This window comes from Rhinoraja longicauda, chromosome 37, assembly GCF_053455715.1.
Source record: "Rhinoraja longicauda isolate Sanriku21f chromosome 37, sRhiLon1.1, whole genome shotgun sequence".
Lineage (NCBI taxonomy): Eukaryota > Metazoa > Chordata > Chondrichthyes > Rajiformes > Arhynchobatidae > Rhinoraja > Rhinoraja longicauda.
The window spans coordinates 13,818,471-13,833,790 of NC_135989.1; the positions used below are offsets into that span (position 1 = coordinate 13,818,471).

Genomic DNA, 15,320 nt, shown 5'->3' on the forward strand with positions numbered 1-15,320 from the left:
TAAAGAAATTCCTCCTCGTTTCCTTTCTATAGGCACATTCTTTTATTCTGAGGCAATGGCCTCTGGTCCTAGACTCCCCCACTAGTGGAAACATCCTCCCCACATCTACTCTATCCAGGCCTTTTATTATTAGATATACATCTCCCCTCAGCCTCTGACTGGCCTTCTTATCCATTCAATCTAATATTTTTTAACCCCTATGAAGTCTTCCCTTAGCCCTCTGTTCCAAAGAAAAGCATATCTAATCTTTCCTTAAGGCTACAATTTTTTATTCCTGGCAACATTTTTACAAATTATCTTTGTGTTCTCTCCAGAACAGTTGCACAATGTGATGACTGGAATGATACATTGTGCACGTTGCGGCTGAACTAGCAATTTAAAATTTCTAGACTAATGTCCTAGCTTTTATATTCGATACCTTTCCAATTGAAGTAATGTAAAACATCACATTGTCTTTATACCTGCCTTAATGGCTCTAACAGTTGAACAGCATCTCCGACAACGGGATGCCCTCTGTACTGCTGAAAAGCATCAGCGCAAATTTTTGTCACAACTCACAAACTTTTGACTCATTAGTAAAAGCACAAGTCACCAAACCACCGTGGCTGATACAATTAATCATGTATCTTATTTTCTCATAACATCGTCATTATGGGTCATCAGTCAATGGAGTCCCATCAGTTTCATTCCCCTGCTTATCGTTCTGCAGCATAATTTTGCCCATCAGCCCTACGTTTCCTGCTACCTACCAACACTCCTCGGTGGCCATTTGGCCTACAGCACAGGGAGGGAAGGAACAGTGGGGACCCGGCGTGGAGAGACCATCTTGAGGGGGGGGGGAAACAATGGACAATGAGGACCCGGCGTGGGGGGACTGCCGTGAGGGAGGGGGGAGGTGGGGGGGGGGGGGGGGGGAGAGAACAGAGGGGGAACTGCCATCGGAGGGGGGGGAGGAATTTGTAACTTTGTAAGCGCCCTTTATGGGTGACTATTTGCATACCTTGGCATGGAATACAAGCAAAGAAATTCACTGTGACTTGTCACGTGTGACAATAAAGTATTCAATTCAATACAATTCAATTTAGGGCACCTGAGGAAAATCAGAGAGCCATGAGGAAGCCGATATGGTCACAGGGAAAATTTGCAAACTCCACGTCGACAGCACCCAAAGTCCGGATCAACTCAGGTCAAGTGGATTGTGAGGCAGCAACACTGCTTTTCTTAAAAGGAAATCAGTCAAGTTTCAGCCAATTTCACTGCAAATACACACACACCTCTGAAGCTAAATTCAGAGACATAGCTGGGTAGGAAATACTCTGGCATGGTCTTTATGATCAAAGATAACAATGAGTGAGTATTGCTGCTCTCCCAGACATTGGAGTCAAGTCACGAGTGTGTTACTCTCTTGGCACCTTTACATTTTACATTATTTTAATTAATCCACATGCATCACCAGTGAGACTTGTATTTATAACCCACCTTTGAACTAATGGCTCACTGAGCCATTTGAGGGAACAGATTCTCGATTAGTACAGGTGTCATGGGGAGAAGGCAGGAGAATGGGGGTTGAGAGGGAAAGATAGATCAGCCATGAGTGAATGGCAGAGTAGACCTGATGGGCCGAATGTCCTAATTCTGCTCTTATAACTTATGAACATGAATAGTTAAGGACCAAGCACATTTTTCTGTGGCTATAGTGTCACAATGATGTGCAGACGAAGGTAGGAACATGAGTGAAACTGATGGTTTTTCAAGGCAAGCTGATGGTTTCATTGTCTGAAGTGCAGATGTTTGCTACTGACTGCATAGTGTTTGGATTTTTATTTAGTTTAGGTTAGTTTATTATTGCCACATGTTTCGAGGTACAGTGAAAAGCTGCATGTACTGCACGCTTCCTGAAGTTGTTGGCCAGCTCCTTTATGTTGCTGACATTGAGGGAGAGGTGTGGGGAAATAACTGCAGATGCTGGTTCAAATCGAAGGTATCACAAAATGCTGGAGTAACTCAGCGGGTCAGGCAGCACCTCAGGAGAGAAGGAATTGGTGACGTTTCGGGTCGAGACCCCTGACATCAGTCTGAAGAGGGGTCTCGACCCGAAACGTCACCCATTCCTTCTCTCCAGAGATGCTGCCTGACCCGCTGAGTTACTCCAGCATTTTGTGATACAGCAAAGAGATACAAGCAGAGGGGGTTGCCTCTCCCGTCTGACGTCATTGGGTGACCAGGGAGGATCCCACCTCGTGGACTTTCCCAAACATCCACACAGGGAGGCTTGCTGAAGAACAGCCTCGAAGCCAAACCACAAGCCGAAATAAGACTGGTGTGCACGAAGGAAAGCAATAATCAACTGTGTATTATCTGAAAGAAGTCGGAAAGTTACAACGATTGGAGCACTTGAGCCGGGCTATCACAATTATAAACATTAGTCACCCCTCTACATCTCCTCATGGTCGCTTCCTCCCGAGTCCCATTCATCTTTTCAGTGGGTAAATCCATTTAATTGAAGGGGGATGCGTACATAACAACTCAAACTCTTGGAGATTTTGTTAAAACCTTTGCGATTTTGTCCAATGATTTCATCCTTTTTAACAATAAAACGTTAACAAATCCTAATTAAAACTCCTTCTGAAAAAAAAGTGCTAATTAAAAAATGCACAGCCTAATGCTAAAACTCCCCCCTCTGTTGTCACTGTGGGAGTCCGAGATGAATGGGTTGGAAGTCTGAAACATGGGCTGGCGGGGGTGGCGGGGAAATATTTAGATTGGTGAACATTTACAATCGTTAATGTAGAAGGAATTGTGTGTGTGTTTTTTTTTATTTGGTTTGGTTTAGTGTTGCTCTATTATGTGTAGTAATGTGTTGGGGGAGATTGTGAGGGGTGTTATTTGTTGAGAGGGAGGGGGTCGTCCATACACACACACACACACACACACACACACACATTCATACATACACAAAATGCTGGAGTAACTCAGCAGGTCAGGCAGCATCTCAGGAGAGAAGGAATGGGTGACGTTTCGGGTCGAGACCCTTCTTCAGACTGATCAAGTCTGAAGAAGGGTCTCGACCCGAAACGTCACCCATTCATTCTCTCCTGAGATGCTGCCTGACCTGCTGAGTTACTCCAGCATTTTGTGAATAAATACCTTCGATTTGTACCAGCATCTGCAGTTATTTTCTTACATACATATATACACATATACACACATACATACATACACACACACACACACACACACATACATACACACACATACATATATACATACATACACACACACATACATAGTATTCTTTTTTGTGCACAATCCGCAGGCATTGCCACTTTCATTTCACTGCACATCGTGTATGTGTATGTGACAAATAAATTTGACTTGACTTGACTATAAGAAAATAACTGCAGATGCTGGTACAAATCGAAGGTATCTATTTCACAAAATGCTGGAGTAACTCAGCAGGTCAGGAGAGAAGGAATGGGTGACATTTCGGGTCGAGACCCTTCTTCAGACTGATGTATACATACATACATACAAACAAACAAACAAACACACCCCTCTCCTCTCCCCTCCCCCCCCCTCCCCTCCCCCTAGCCGAGTGGTTCCCGGCCCGGGCGCCAAACCCCGCGCGTGCGCCCGTCCGCCCGCGGCTCCCTCCCCCCCCCCCCCCCCCCCCAGCGCGCGCGCGCGTCTGTCTCCCTCCCTCCCTCCCGCTCTCCTCGCGCGCGCGCGCTCCCCGCTGTCCGTTGGTCCCCAGCGCCGGAGGCCGCATCTTGTCCCACCCTCCCCCTCTCTCTTCACCTCAGCACCAACCTCCACAACAATGCCGGGCACTACCCGCTGCTCGCTGCCCGACGACATCAAGAAGCGGTGAGTCTTGTTGTTCGACCCCCCCCACCCCACCACCACCACACACCCTCTGGTTTCGGGCCCTCTCGACCCCCCGGCCCTGTTGTTGTGAGGTGATGGTGTGTGTATATTTTAGTTTCACCGCCCCAGCGTCGTGTCCCGGTTATCCCCCCCGACCTAATCTCCCCCCCCCCCCCTAGCGTTTCCAGTCTTAATAACAATCAACGTTTCATCTCCACTCCTCTATCTCCATATTATAGCATTTTGGCGCCAAATGGTTCCGCCTGGAGTATGGGTAGGACATCATAGTTGCATTGCCATAGCGCCTTTACAGCAACAAACACGTCCATCTCACCACCGTGAACCGTTTATGTATGTGCTGTTATGTTTGTGTGCCATTGTATGTTCGTTTCTTAGTACATGAACTGATTGATGTGCAGCACTTTGGTCAACGTGGGTTGTTTTTAAATGTGCTATACAAATAAAAACTGACTTGACTTGACCGCCGCCAAAGTGTTCTCGGACTGAGGTCGCTCCTCCAGCCCCAGACTGTCGCCGCTTGGTGTACAGTAAGACCCCAAACACAGCTGGGTGGACATGTCTCCCTGTTTCTGTCTCTCCCATCTAATGGCGTCCCAGCCGACAGAGCAGGCAGGGCTTAGTGGTTCACTCTGAAATACTACATCTGATACAATCCCAGCAGTGGGTTTATTTATCACCGTGGGTAGTGTAAGAAAATAACTGCAGATGCTGGTACAAATCGAAGGTATTTATTCACAAAATGCTGGAGTAACTCAGCAGGTCAGGCAGCATCTCCGGAGAGAAGGAATGGGTGACGTTTCGGGTCGAGACCCTTCTTCAGACCGTGGGTAGTGCAACTGGTAGAGCTACTGCCTCAGTGCCAGAGAGTTGGGTTGAAACCTCACCCTGGCTGGAGTTTGCTTGTTCTGCCTATCTGGGTTTGTAGCTTAACTGGACTCGAAATTGCCCCACTGGTGTGAAGGGAGTGGATGCGAAAGTAGGAAATGGTTATCGATGGATGGCATGGACTCGCGGGGTTGAAGGGCCTGCGTCTGTGCTGTACCTTTCAATTAATTAAATTATTGTCACTTGTACTGTGAGGTACATTGAAAAGCATTTGCATGCCATCCAGTCAAATGAGAGAATACTATACATGAATGTAGTCAAGCTAAACCCAAGTCTGAAAGGTAGTGAGAAGAGAATGATACTGGAGTGTTGAATATAGTTCCTGGCATTGTAGCATAACTATTCCAGTAACCTGTTGGAGAATTGGAACTGTACCCTAACTTCTGGAAAGTAGTCTGATAACAGGAAAAGCTGTTCTTAAAGCTCCTGTACATTCTGCTGCACAGGAGCGGGGAGAAGGAGGAATGATTGGGGTAGGAAAAGTTCCTATTATGTTGGTTGCTTTCCTGAAGCAGCATGAAGTGGAGATGGAGTCAGTGGTGACTCTGTGAGTCATAGTAGCACATGGGCTGAATTTTGTGCTTGAGTCATTGTGGAGTTAGGAACATTTCTGAGACGAGGGGGGGAGTGTGAGCCACCTGGTGTGCAGGAAGGTAAATGTTTAAAAGAAGATAGACAGAAAATGCTGGAGTAACTCAGCGGGTCAAGCAGAGAGAAGAAGAGTCAAGAGTGTTTTATTGTCATATGTCCCAGATAGAATTATGACATTCTTACTTGCTGCAGCACAACAGAATATGTAAACATGGCACTATGATAAACGGGAGAGAAAAAGAAGTAGGTCGAGACCCTTCATCAGACATCAAATGTTTGAAAGGTTGAGCTTTGATTTGTAGCACCGATATCTGAGCTTGGATGGAACACAGAGTCAAACAATTGCTTGTAGTGGGTTCAAAACACAGACTGGACAAATCTAGATGGGCATTCCAATACAATATTGAGGCAGTGCAGTCACATTGAGTTTTTGTTAAGATAAGGTACTGAGAGAATGCTGCATCTTTATGTTAAAGATATAGGTTTACCACAAAGTAAAGAGGAGATGGGAACAAGACGCTGATCTGAACATGATCATTTTGGTGACAAGGAACTGCAGACACTGGAATCTTGAGCAAAACAAAAGTTGATGGAGGAATAGTGAATCAGGAATCAAGCATCTATGAAAGGAATGGACAGGTGACGTTTTGGTTCGGGACCCTTCAGACCAATTGTAGTGGCAAGTAAGTCTGAAGAAGTGTTCTTCCCCAAAACATCTTCTGTCCATCTCTAGAGATGCTGCCTGACCCACTGACTTCCTTCAGAACTTTGTGTTTTGCTCATTATCACTTTGGTGTTTGTGCAAATCTACCAAACACATTTTGGCTATTGCTTTTCCTGCCTCATGATAGCAGTGACCATACTTTGAAAGTAAATTATTTGTTTGTGAAAAAATTTCAGGATGTCCTTACACGGTCAAAGGTACTATTAGATGTGCTGCGTACTATTGCATTTCCTAAGTAGAAGTACAATATGTGGGCAAATGGGATTAGCGTAGAAAGGTAGAATAGGAGATATGGGTATGAAGGAACTGCAAATGCTGGTTTAATCCAAAGATAGACACACAATGCTGAAGTCCCGACAGGCAACATCTCTGGAGAGAAGGAATGAGGGACATTTTGGGTCGAGACCCTTCTTCAGACTGACGTCAAGGGGGAGGGGGATAGATAGATAGATAGATAAGGAGGTATGAAAACAGGGCAAAGGGAATGGAGATCAAGGAAAATGTAGAATAGATCGTTAGCTGGGAGAAGGTAACAACAAAGCAAACAGGGATAAAATGAAGTCAGAGACAGTAAGACTGGGGAGGGATGGAGAGAGAGGGAAAACAAGGGTTACTTGAAGTTAGAGAAGTCAACGTTCATACCGCTGGGGTGTAAGCCGCCCAAGCAAAATATGAGGTGCTGTTCCTCAAATTTGTGCCGCGCCTCACTCTTGACAATGGAGGAGGCCCAGGGCAGAAAGATCAGTGTGGGAATGGGAGGGGAGTTAAAGTGTCCAGCAACCGGGAGATTAGGTAGGTTCAGGCTGACTGAGCGGAGGTGTTTAGCGAAACGATTGCCGAGCCTGTGCTTGGTCTCACCGATATACAGTAGTCCACACTGAGGTTGGAGGAGGTGCAAATGAACCTCTGCCTCACCTGTAAAGACTGTCGGTGTCCTTGGACGGAGACGAGAGGGGAGGTATAGGGACAGGTGCTTCATCTCCTGCGGTTTGGGTGGGAAGGAACGAGTTGACCAGGGAGTTGCAGAGGGAACGGTCTCTGCGGAGAGGGGTGGAGATGAGAAGATGTGGCTAGTGGTGGGATCCTGTTGGAGGTGGCGAAAATGTTGGAGGATTACGTGCTGTATGCGATAGCTGATGGAGTGGAAGGTGAGTGCTAGGGGGACTCGGCCCCTGTTACGCCTGGGGGAGGGGGAGGGGGAGGAAGAGTGGAGCTGCGGGATATCGAGGAGAACCTAGTGAGGGCCTCATCTATGATAGTTTTCATATAGGAGATATGGGCATATAGGAGATATTGGGCATGATGGGCCAAAGGGCCTATTTTGGCAAAGTAACTGCAGGTGCTGAAAAAGGACTGCTGAAAGACAGCGGGTCGGGTAGCATCACTGGAGAACATGGATAGGTGATGTTTTGGGCTGTGACCCTTCTTCAGACTGATTGTAGTAGGGTGGAGGGGAGAAAGCTGGAAGGGGGCAGGGTAGGACAAAGTCTGGCAAGTGATAGGTAGATACAGGTGAGGGTTTTATGGTTGGACAAAGGCCAGAGATGAAAAGACAAAGTGTGAGATAAGGATAAAAGAGTTGTGAAATATGATGCCTGGGGAAGGAATACAGGTATGGTGGGGGGAAGGTGGAAATGCATCCAGGTGGGTGACATTGGACGAGGAGGAAAAAGGATGGGGAGGGGCGCTGATTCTAAAACGTCTGTCATTCAGCCACATAACATTTGTCTTCAGAAATTATTGTTACCTTTTTTAAAAAGCATTTGTTAAAACAATTTCTTCTTTGGTGTGGAATGTTTAAGCAGCTTGCTTTCTTAATGACAGTTGATTAGGAACTTTTCAAGAGCATGATGGGATTTAGCGCCTTAAATAATATGGGAAGTTGTTTATTCATAGTTATAATGCACAGACACTTGCCCTTTAGCCCAACTTGCCCAGGCTGATCAAGATGTTTAACTGCTAATCCAATTTGCCTGCATTTGGCACATATCGTTCTAAACCATTCCTAAACAGGACTTGTCCAAATATGTTTCAAACTTTGTAAGTGTACTTGGCTCTACAACCTCCCCATCAGTAAGGGGGGGGGGGCAAACTTAACCCTATCCTCACCATTAGAACTGTAGAGATGGTCAACATCTTGCATCCCCATATAAGAGAATGCAGCCCAGTCACTTCCTTCCATCTAGTCCATCTTCATGGTGCATTGCATCAGGAAGGCTGGAAGTATTGTCAGGGGTGCCTATCACTGTTCTCTCTTCTACCTACTTGGAAAAGACACAGGTGCTTGAAAGGCTGAACGTCCCGACTTGAACGTCTTATTCTCCACTGCTGTTGGACTCTCATTGCACATTTGTGTATAATAATAAACTCGGATTTATCTATGTCCTGCAAAAAAGACTACCCTATCTATGCACCTGTTTTTTTTAAACCTGTGTCACTTTGCTCTCCTTCTCCGCCCTCCTCCCCAGAGAAACCAGTCTCAGGCTATCCAATCTCTCTTTATAACTCAAGCCGCCCAGTCGAAGCAACCTTCCTGTGAATTGTTTCTACACCCTCTTTAGTGCATTAATTGTAAGGCGCCGGAGCTGGATGTTAGATTCTGTGCAACAGTACTTTGCAAATGTCCACACGAGACCATATTACCTAACAATTGAAAAGTGCTCTCTGTTTGAGCGAGCGGAGTTGACTTAATGTAACTTGTTTTTGTATGGATTTTATTCTGTGCATCAGCTATCTGTAATCATTACAAACAAAATGAATTGTTGATTGTTACATCATATCAATGACTTTCATTTGCATGGTGCCCTTGACATAATGACCTATCCCAAGTCATTTCACACAAAGTTTATCTGGCAGAAAAAGACCTTGAGTCAAATGGCCACGTGTATGGTCAGGCTGGTAGGTATTAAGGTGCAACTTTAAAGGGGCTGAGGGTTAGGTAGAGAATTTGAAACATTACATCCTTGGCAGGTGAAGTCACATTCCCCAGTGTGGGGTGCAGAATGTGACAGAGGCCAGTGTTGAAAAGTTCTAAGTTTCTCAAATGCTTACGAGGGTAAGAGATGCTGAGGCTATGCCCATGAATGAGCTAAATGAGGGCCGTTAGAGAGAATCTGAAAAACTATGAAAGTAATGAATGGAGGACAACATGGAGGACCATTTCTATTGGTCCTTTGGTCAGGAGAGGCGGTTAACTGTGGCAGAGGGGAAGCCATGGTTCAGGAAGGAAGACATTAATGTGCTGCTGTGTAGAACGTCTGGTCATCAGAGCAAATTTGACAGATAGAATGGAATGGGCAGAAGCAAAGTCCAGACAGTTGGGAATATTTACGCATAAAATGAATGTTTATTGCTAGCTTATCACTGAAAAACAGGGAAGAGTGGAAGACCATGTGATGGTCGGCAGGGAGGAAAGTGGCAGCAACAGTAATAAAACACTTCTGTGGTTGCTGACTTACTGGAAAAAGAACTGAATGAGGGGCTGAGTAGAACAGAAACAAAAATTGTTCCACATACACCACAGAGCATAGGTGTATTCCAGTGTTTGGACTTGCACTAAATTTGCAATGCTGAACAAATAGAACTTAATTATGACTATCTCTGTTCACTTTTCAAAAACAGATAAAGTAGAATCAGAATTGTTGTTGCACAGCAGATTATTTGGTCTATTGAGCCTGTGTAAGAACAATAGAGTAAGTCCCATTTCCTGGCTCTCTGTGGTCCTGCAAATTTACTTTTCATTCATGCACATGGTGGTCAGTTAATTTATTTCTTTTCTCCATTGTTTGTTTTTGTAGCCTCAACCACATGATTTAGGAAGTGCAGGGGCAACTTTAGAAAAACATGGAGAATATTTGGTTATGGTTTGTGTCAAGATGAAAGTTGTTTTTTTGTGCGATATAGCGCAATGAGCATGTATTCTACTTTTGAACGATAGAAAATGGAAGTATTTTTGATTTTAAATTGGTGCTGGATTTCCTGGTGGTGCTGTTGAGCTGTGTCAAAATGGCGAGGCTAGTTAAACCAACCCGTGCACATTGCTGCCTGTGAACAACTTGACCAGCTGATCTAAAAGTTTGTGTATTCACTGTTATTGTTTCTTCATAACTAAACAGTTTACGTTTTAAAGCGATGTTATGATAAAGCACCAACGTTTGTCACGTGACCATTGAAATTAGCCAGATTTAACGACTGTGGTATAAATCTGCCTGCATTCAAAGTTATGCTGCAAGCTTGGTTTATACTCCATTTCCCTACTGCCAATCTGAACAACCTATATAATCACAAATTGAGAACGTCACTGTTCTTTAAGTGCTGTCTGCAGAGAAAAGTGTGGGGTTAGCAAACATTTGACAGTCAAATTTTAATCCAGCATGGTATTGGCTCTGGGTCTTTTTTTTATCGTGGCAAAGTATTTCTGTGTTTGAAAGAAAGCTGCAAATACCAGAGACCTATTTTAAATTGATCTGAAGAGAAGGGATGGAGATCAAGTAAGAGTGAATGACAAAGGTGGTGCTGATTGAGGGGATGGTATAGTCTGTTGGTTGCAGGTATCTCTCTCGAGATATAAATAGGAAATCATGATTGTGGACAAGAGAGAAAACAAACTGGAACTAAGATACAAAACTCTTATTGCTTGAAATCGGGACTGAAAGAAAATGCTGGAAATGAAACAGTACAGCACGGGAACGGGCCCTTTGGCCTTAAATGTCTGTCTCACATGACGACAAGAAAATCTCTTATCTAAAAAATACACAGTGATGGAGTAACTCAGCGGGTCAGGAAGCATAATTCGAGAACATGGATAGGTGACATTTCATGTTTTGACCCTTCAGACTGATTATAATCAGGGGGCATAAGCTGGACGAGAGGTGGGGACGGGACAAAGCCTGGATATAGGCGAGGGGGGTGTATTCTGAATTCTGAATTACCTTTATTGTCATTCAAAATGAATTGAACGAAAATCATGTGTATCTGTCTACACATATTCTATTTCCCAGCATGAAAATGTCCGATAAGTTAGGCAGCATTTCTGCAGAAAGAAAATGGAAGCTAACATTGGTATTGGCATTGATTTATTATCTTCTGTGAGGGGAGAAGAGAAATGACCGGGGTGTAAATATTCCATGTTGGATTGAGAAGGACTGAGTGTTGGTGGAGCTGGGAAGCTGAAATGGGATGGGAGGAGAAATGGTCCACAGGACTTATCTTGATTTGATTATTTTTCTTAGTTAGTATCTTCCCATTTGTTGCAACTCTGTCTATGACTCTTATCTTCCAGCTTCCCCCACCCCCAACCACAATAAGTCAGAAGAAGGGTCCCAATCCGAACCATCACCTTTTCATGTGCTCTTGAGATGCTGTCTGACCCACAGTTACTCCAGAACTTTGTCTTTATTTGTAATCCAGCACCTAATATAATTCAGGTTATCAAATCCATGTTAACTAATTGAAGAGCAGGATGTTCAGTCCCATCTCCCATTTGTCTTGGTAATCTGATGAGTGAGACACTTGAAATAATAATCAGTTCCAGATAAGAGAAACTTTCCTTCTGCTTAGAGAATTTGGGAGTAAGAAACATAAGATAAATATTGGAGTCTTGCCAATCATTGAAATTAGGATATGTTTCTGCAAAAGGGAGGATTAATAAGGAATTCTTTCCCAGGGTCAGTTGAAATTTTCAAGGCTCAGACCTGTTTGATTTTTCTTGTAAAATATCAACAGCAATTTTGAAGCAGCCATTACCTAAAAGAATAGGAATAGACTTTGTATTATTTATTCATTCTTGTGCCAATTTCTGGTAGTTATTTCCACTATAAATTCTTACGCACAATATATTTCAGAAAATGTCTTGCTGATATAACCTCACAGTTGAGAACTACTGCCATTTGCTACGGTCTGATTACAACTTACAAAGGCAGTTTGAAAATTATGTAGATAATAACAAATTTCTTGGCACAAAATGAATTGTCTAACATAAAGGGGGGAGGGGGCACTGAGCCATGTTGAATGGCTTGTCCCAGTTTTAACACCAAGCTTTCTGACTCTGAGACTGTTAGGTCTTTTAATGTATAATTTAATATGGTCTAAATGTATGATTGACACAGTAAGAAAAGCAAACAACCTGAATATTGAGGAGACACTTTGTATATTGAGGTTACTTTGTATATATGACAATCTTGGTCATGGCTTTGATCATTAACTGTTTTTCAGGCTTCAAGCACTTGAGGATAAAGCTGGTCTATCAGAGAAGGTGTGTTTGAAATATTGTCATATTCTGTATTGTAATGCTTTTAGAAAAATCCTTATAGATGAGGTGGTAATTCACCAAACAAAAATTTGAATTTTCAAATTTTCAAATTAGATAAAATGTCTAAACTGTTCGACACAAGAGACTGCAGATGCAGTAATATAGGGCAAAAACAAAAAGCTGGCGGAGCTGAGCAGGTCAGGTAGTATCTGTGGAGACAAAAGCATAGTTGACGATACAAGCCAAGAATCTTCATTGGTTCCCCAGCAGTTTATTGCGTTGAATAGTGGTTGCCTGGGTACGAGATCAATCAATTCCTTTTCTAAATTATTTCATTGACCATTCCAGGCTTCTGCAATCTTTTGTTAACTTAAAGTTATTGTTATAAAATGTTTTTCTTTACCTAATGCTTTCTACAATTTCAGTAAACACTCCATTCTGTTTCGTTTTGGGGCCTTTTGTCCTCCTTTGTGAAGGGAAATATTTTTCCCGCGTGCTTGGGGTTGTTTTGCTGTTCTGAGTTACATTGAAACTGTTCTGAGTTACATTGCATAAATTATTTAATCATAAGTATTACTAAATAAAGCAAATCTATGTAGTTTTTGGTGACATAGAGATTAGCAATTGCTATTTCCTTGCTATGTTCTGCTTTGTCCTTTGTGAATGTTCAGTATTTTTAATGGTTGTAATTGCAAAAAATAACAACTTAAAAAAATTCTCTTTCAGGAATGTGTGAAAGAAAAGCTGAGTTTGCTGCATGGCTTCTTACAAGCAGATGCACAAAATGACCTCAGCGAGCTGGAAACAAAATTTAAAAAGGAAGAGCTCTCGGAGGTAAATTGGTGAAGAAATTGGGTTAAATAGGTACTGGCTGGGGATCATGCCTGCCTTTTAGAATGCAACGCCCAAGACTGTGGAGAAATATTTTGCTTCTTGTTCCACGATTTGATACCAATGGCCTTGAAATATAACTTGCAATTTGAAAACAATAATTGTTGGAATTGACTGCTATCAGACTGTGGAGCCTGTCGGACAATCCTGTTGCCAGATTAATGCTTATCTGAGCTTCTTCATTTGCCGTTCTGTTTACAGAAAGTGGTGACTTGTTCTGACCTATGGGAAATGTACATGTAAAGTCTCATCTTGTTTCTCTATGTTCCAGATTAATATTTATTTCCATGCTCTGAGCAGCTTGTATATAAGAGGGCTTGTATCTTCAGTCAGCTTGGTCTTGATTGTGAAGCTTGGGCTCCCAAAAAGGAGAATTAATTATTTTGTTTAAGTTCTGAGCACATTGCTCGCACTGATTGTTCATGGTGACTACTATTGAGAAGGAGGTAGTGAGCCATCCCTTCACTCACTGGGCCCATGTACTGAAGATACTTTGATGGTACCATTGACTCGGGAGTTCCAGGATTTTAGACACTGTGATGATGAATGGCAATGCATTTTCAAGTCAGTGCAATGGAATTTGTAGGTGGTGCTCCCATGATGTGGTTCCTTTTCTGGGAGAGGTCATAAATTTGTGAGATTATGGCTAGAACAGATGATAGTTATCCCCACTTGACAGCAAGGTAGAGGATCTTTGTTAATCTGAGTTGGGGTTGACATTTGGGATATTCATTGCTCACTGTTTACCCGGAAAATTTACCCTGATGCAACTATTTTTCTTCCCAGGAGGGTTATCTAGCCAAAGTGAAAGCATTGCTCAGCCAGGAACTTTCCTTAGGGAATGGAAATTCTGAGCTTGGTGTGAATTCAAATGGCTGCACAGAAAATGGAGCCAATGACAGTGATAAAAGTGACACCAATGGTGTATCTGATGAGCCAAATGGCCAAGAGGAGAGCAATATGGAAACAGAAGTTGTGGTTTTCCCAACAGCAAAGAGTCGTGGGAAGCGACTAAGTAAATCCAATGGAGATAACAAAAGTACGTTTGAGTTCTTTAACCTGTGTTGCTTGTGTTGTCTTCTCTTGCTGCTGGATGATATTGTAGTTTCTGTAGCAGTGGTTGCAGAATCTTCGTTAATCTTCCATTTAGTATTACTTTGTAAAATAAAATCTGGCCTGAAATCAAATTGCTGTTTGTGGTAGCTTGATGTGTGCAAATTGTTTGCTGGATGTCCCATATTACAATAATTGCAGTTCAGATATCCTTCAGTATCTCTAAAGCATTTCAGGATGTTTGTTGCCTGTGGGAGATGTTGTATAAATGCAAGATATTTTATGGTAAGGATTGAATTAGCTTATTATCGTTCTTTATGTGCCATCCTGATTTTGATGTCCCATGTTAATTTGGAAGCACTTAACAATTTCTGTATTATCCATCCTAGGACTATCGGGAAGTCCAAGGTTCACCAGGAACTTGGCAAAGCAGCAAGCCACAATTACATCCATGTTTGCTAAAGTGTGAGTATTCCGACTGTTCCTGGTTGATGGATTATAGGGGAATAAAACTTGGGTAGGGTGAAGCAGTAAAGCTCATGATTTGCTGACTAGATTTTCTTGTTGTGAGATCAGTTTACTACTTTTTATTATTGGTGACTGTTTTTTGCAATGAATCGCGGTGGTATGTCAAGTTGATGAATGATATGAGCACTTAAGTTTTGCCAATAAAAAATAACCACCATTGAACAGAAGGAAAGGAGATCTTTGTGTGTAACTGTGAATCCAATGCTGGATTTGTTTTTAAGGTAACGTATTCTTCACTCAAATCTAGCTATCCAGTTTTGCCCAAGAATGATAACTGAATCACAGCAAAATAAATGTTTGCTACAGTAGGTTTCCAAGACCATTTGCCCGTGGTTCAAAATGCCCGTCTCTTGTCTTCCTGCTTTGTTCCTTCCCTCAGCAGCAGCGTCCTCACTTCCACGTGTCTATCCTCGTCCGTCGGTCGGCACCATCATCGACTGCCGCACCGACCTCTCCACTAATGCCGTGGGGTCCTCTCCTTGGCACTGACCCAGGCCCCAGCTGCGCGCT

The 15,320-nt window shown here is 43.1% G+C and overlaps 1 protein-coding gene across 1 annotated transcript in view; it reads left to right on the forward strand.

The window, feature by feature from the left end:
- Nucleotides 1–3,700: 3,700 nt before the first annotated feature.
- Nucleotides 3,701–15,320, forward strand: part of dnmt1 (DNA (cytosine-5-)-methyltransferase 1) — a 50,698-nt gene continuing 39,078 nt past the window's right edge. The window contains exons 1-5 of the mRNA XM_078429583.1: nt 3,701–3,867; nt 12,302–12,341; nt 13,065–13,172; nt 14,016–14,268; nt 14,672–14,747. Coding sequence (XP_078285709.1) covers nt 3,821–3,867; nt 12,302–12,341; nt 13,065–13,172; nt 14,016–14,268; nt 14,672–14,747 — 524 coding nt within the window. The 5' untranslated portion in view covers nt 3,701–3,820. The remainder of the gene's footprint in view (nt 3,868–12,301; nt 12,342–13,064; nt 13,173–14,015; nt 14,269–14,671; nt 14,748–15,320) is intronic.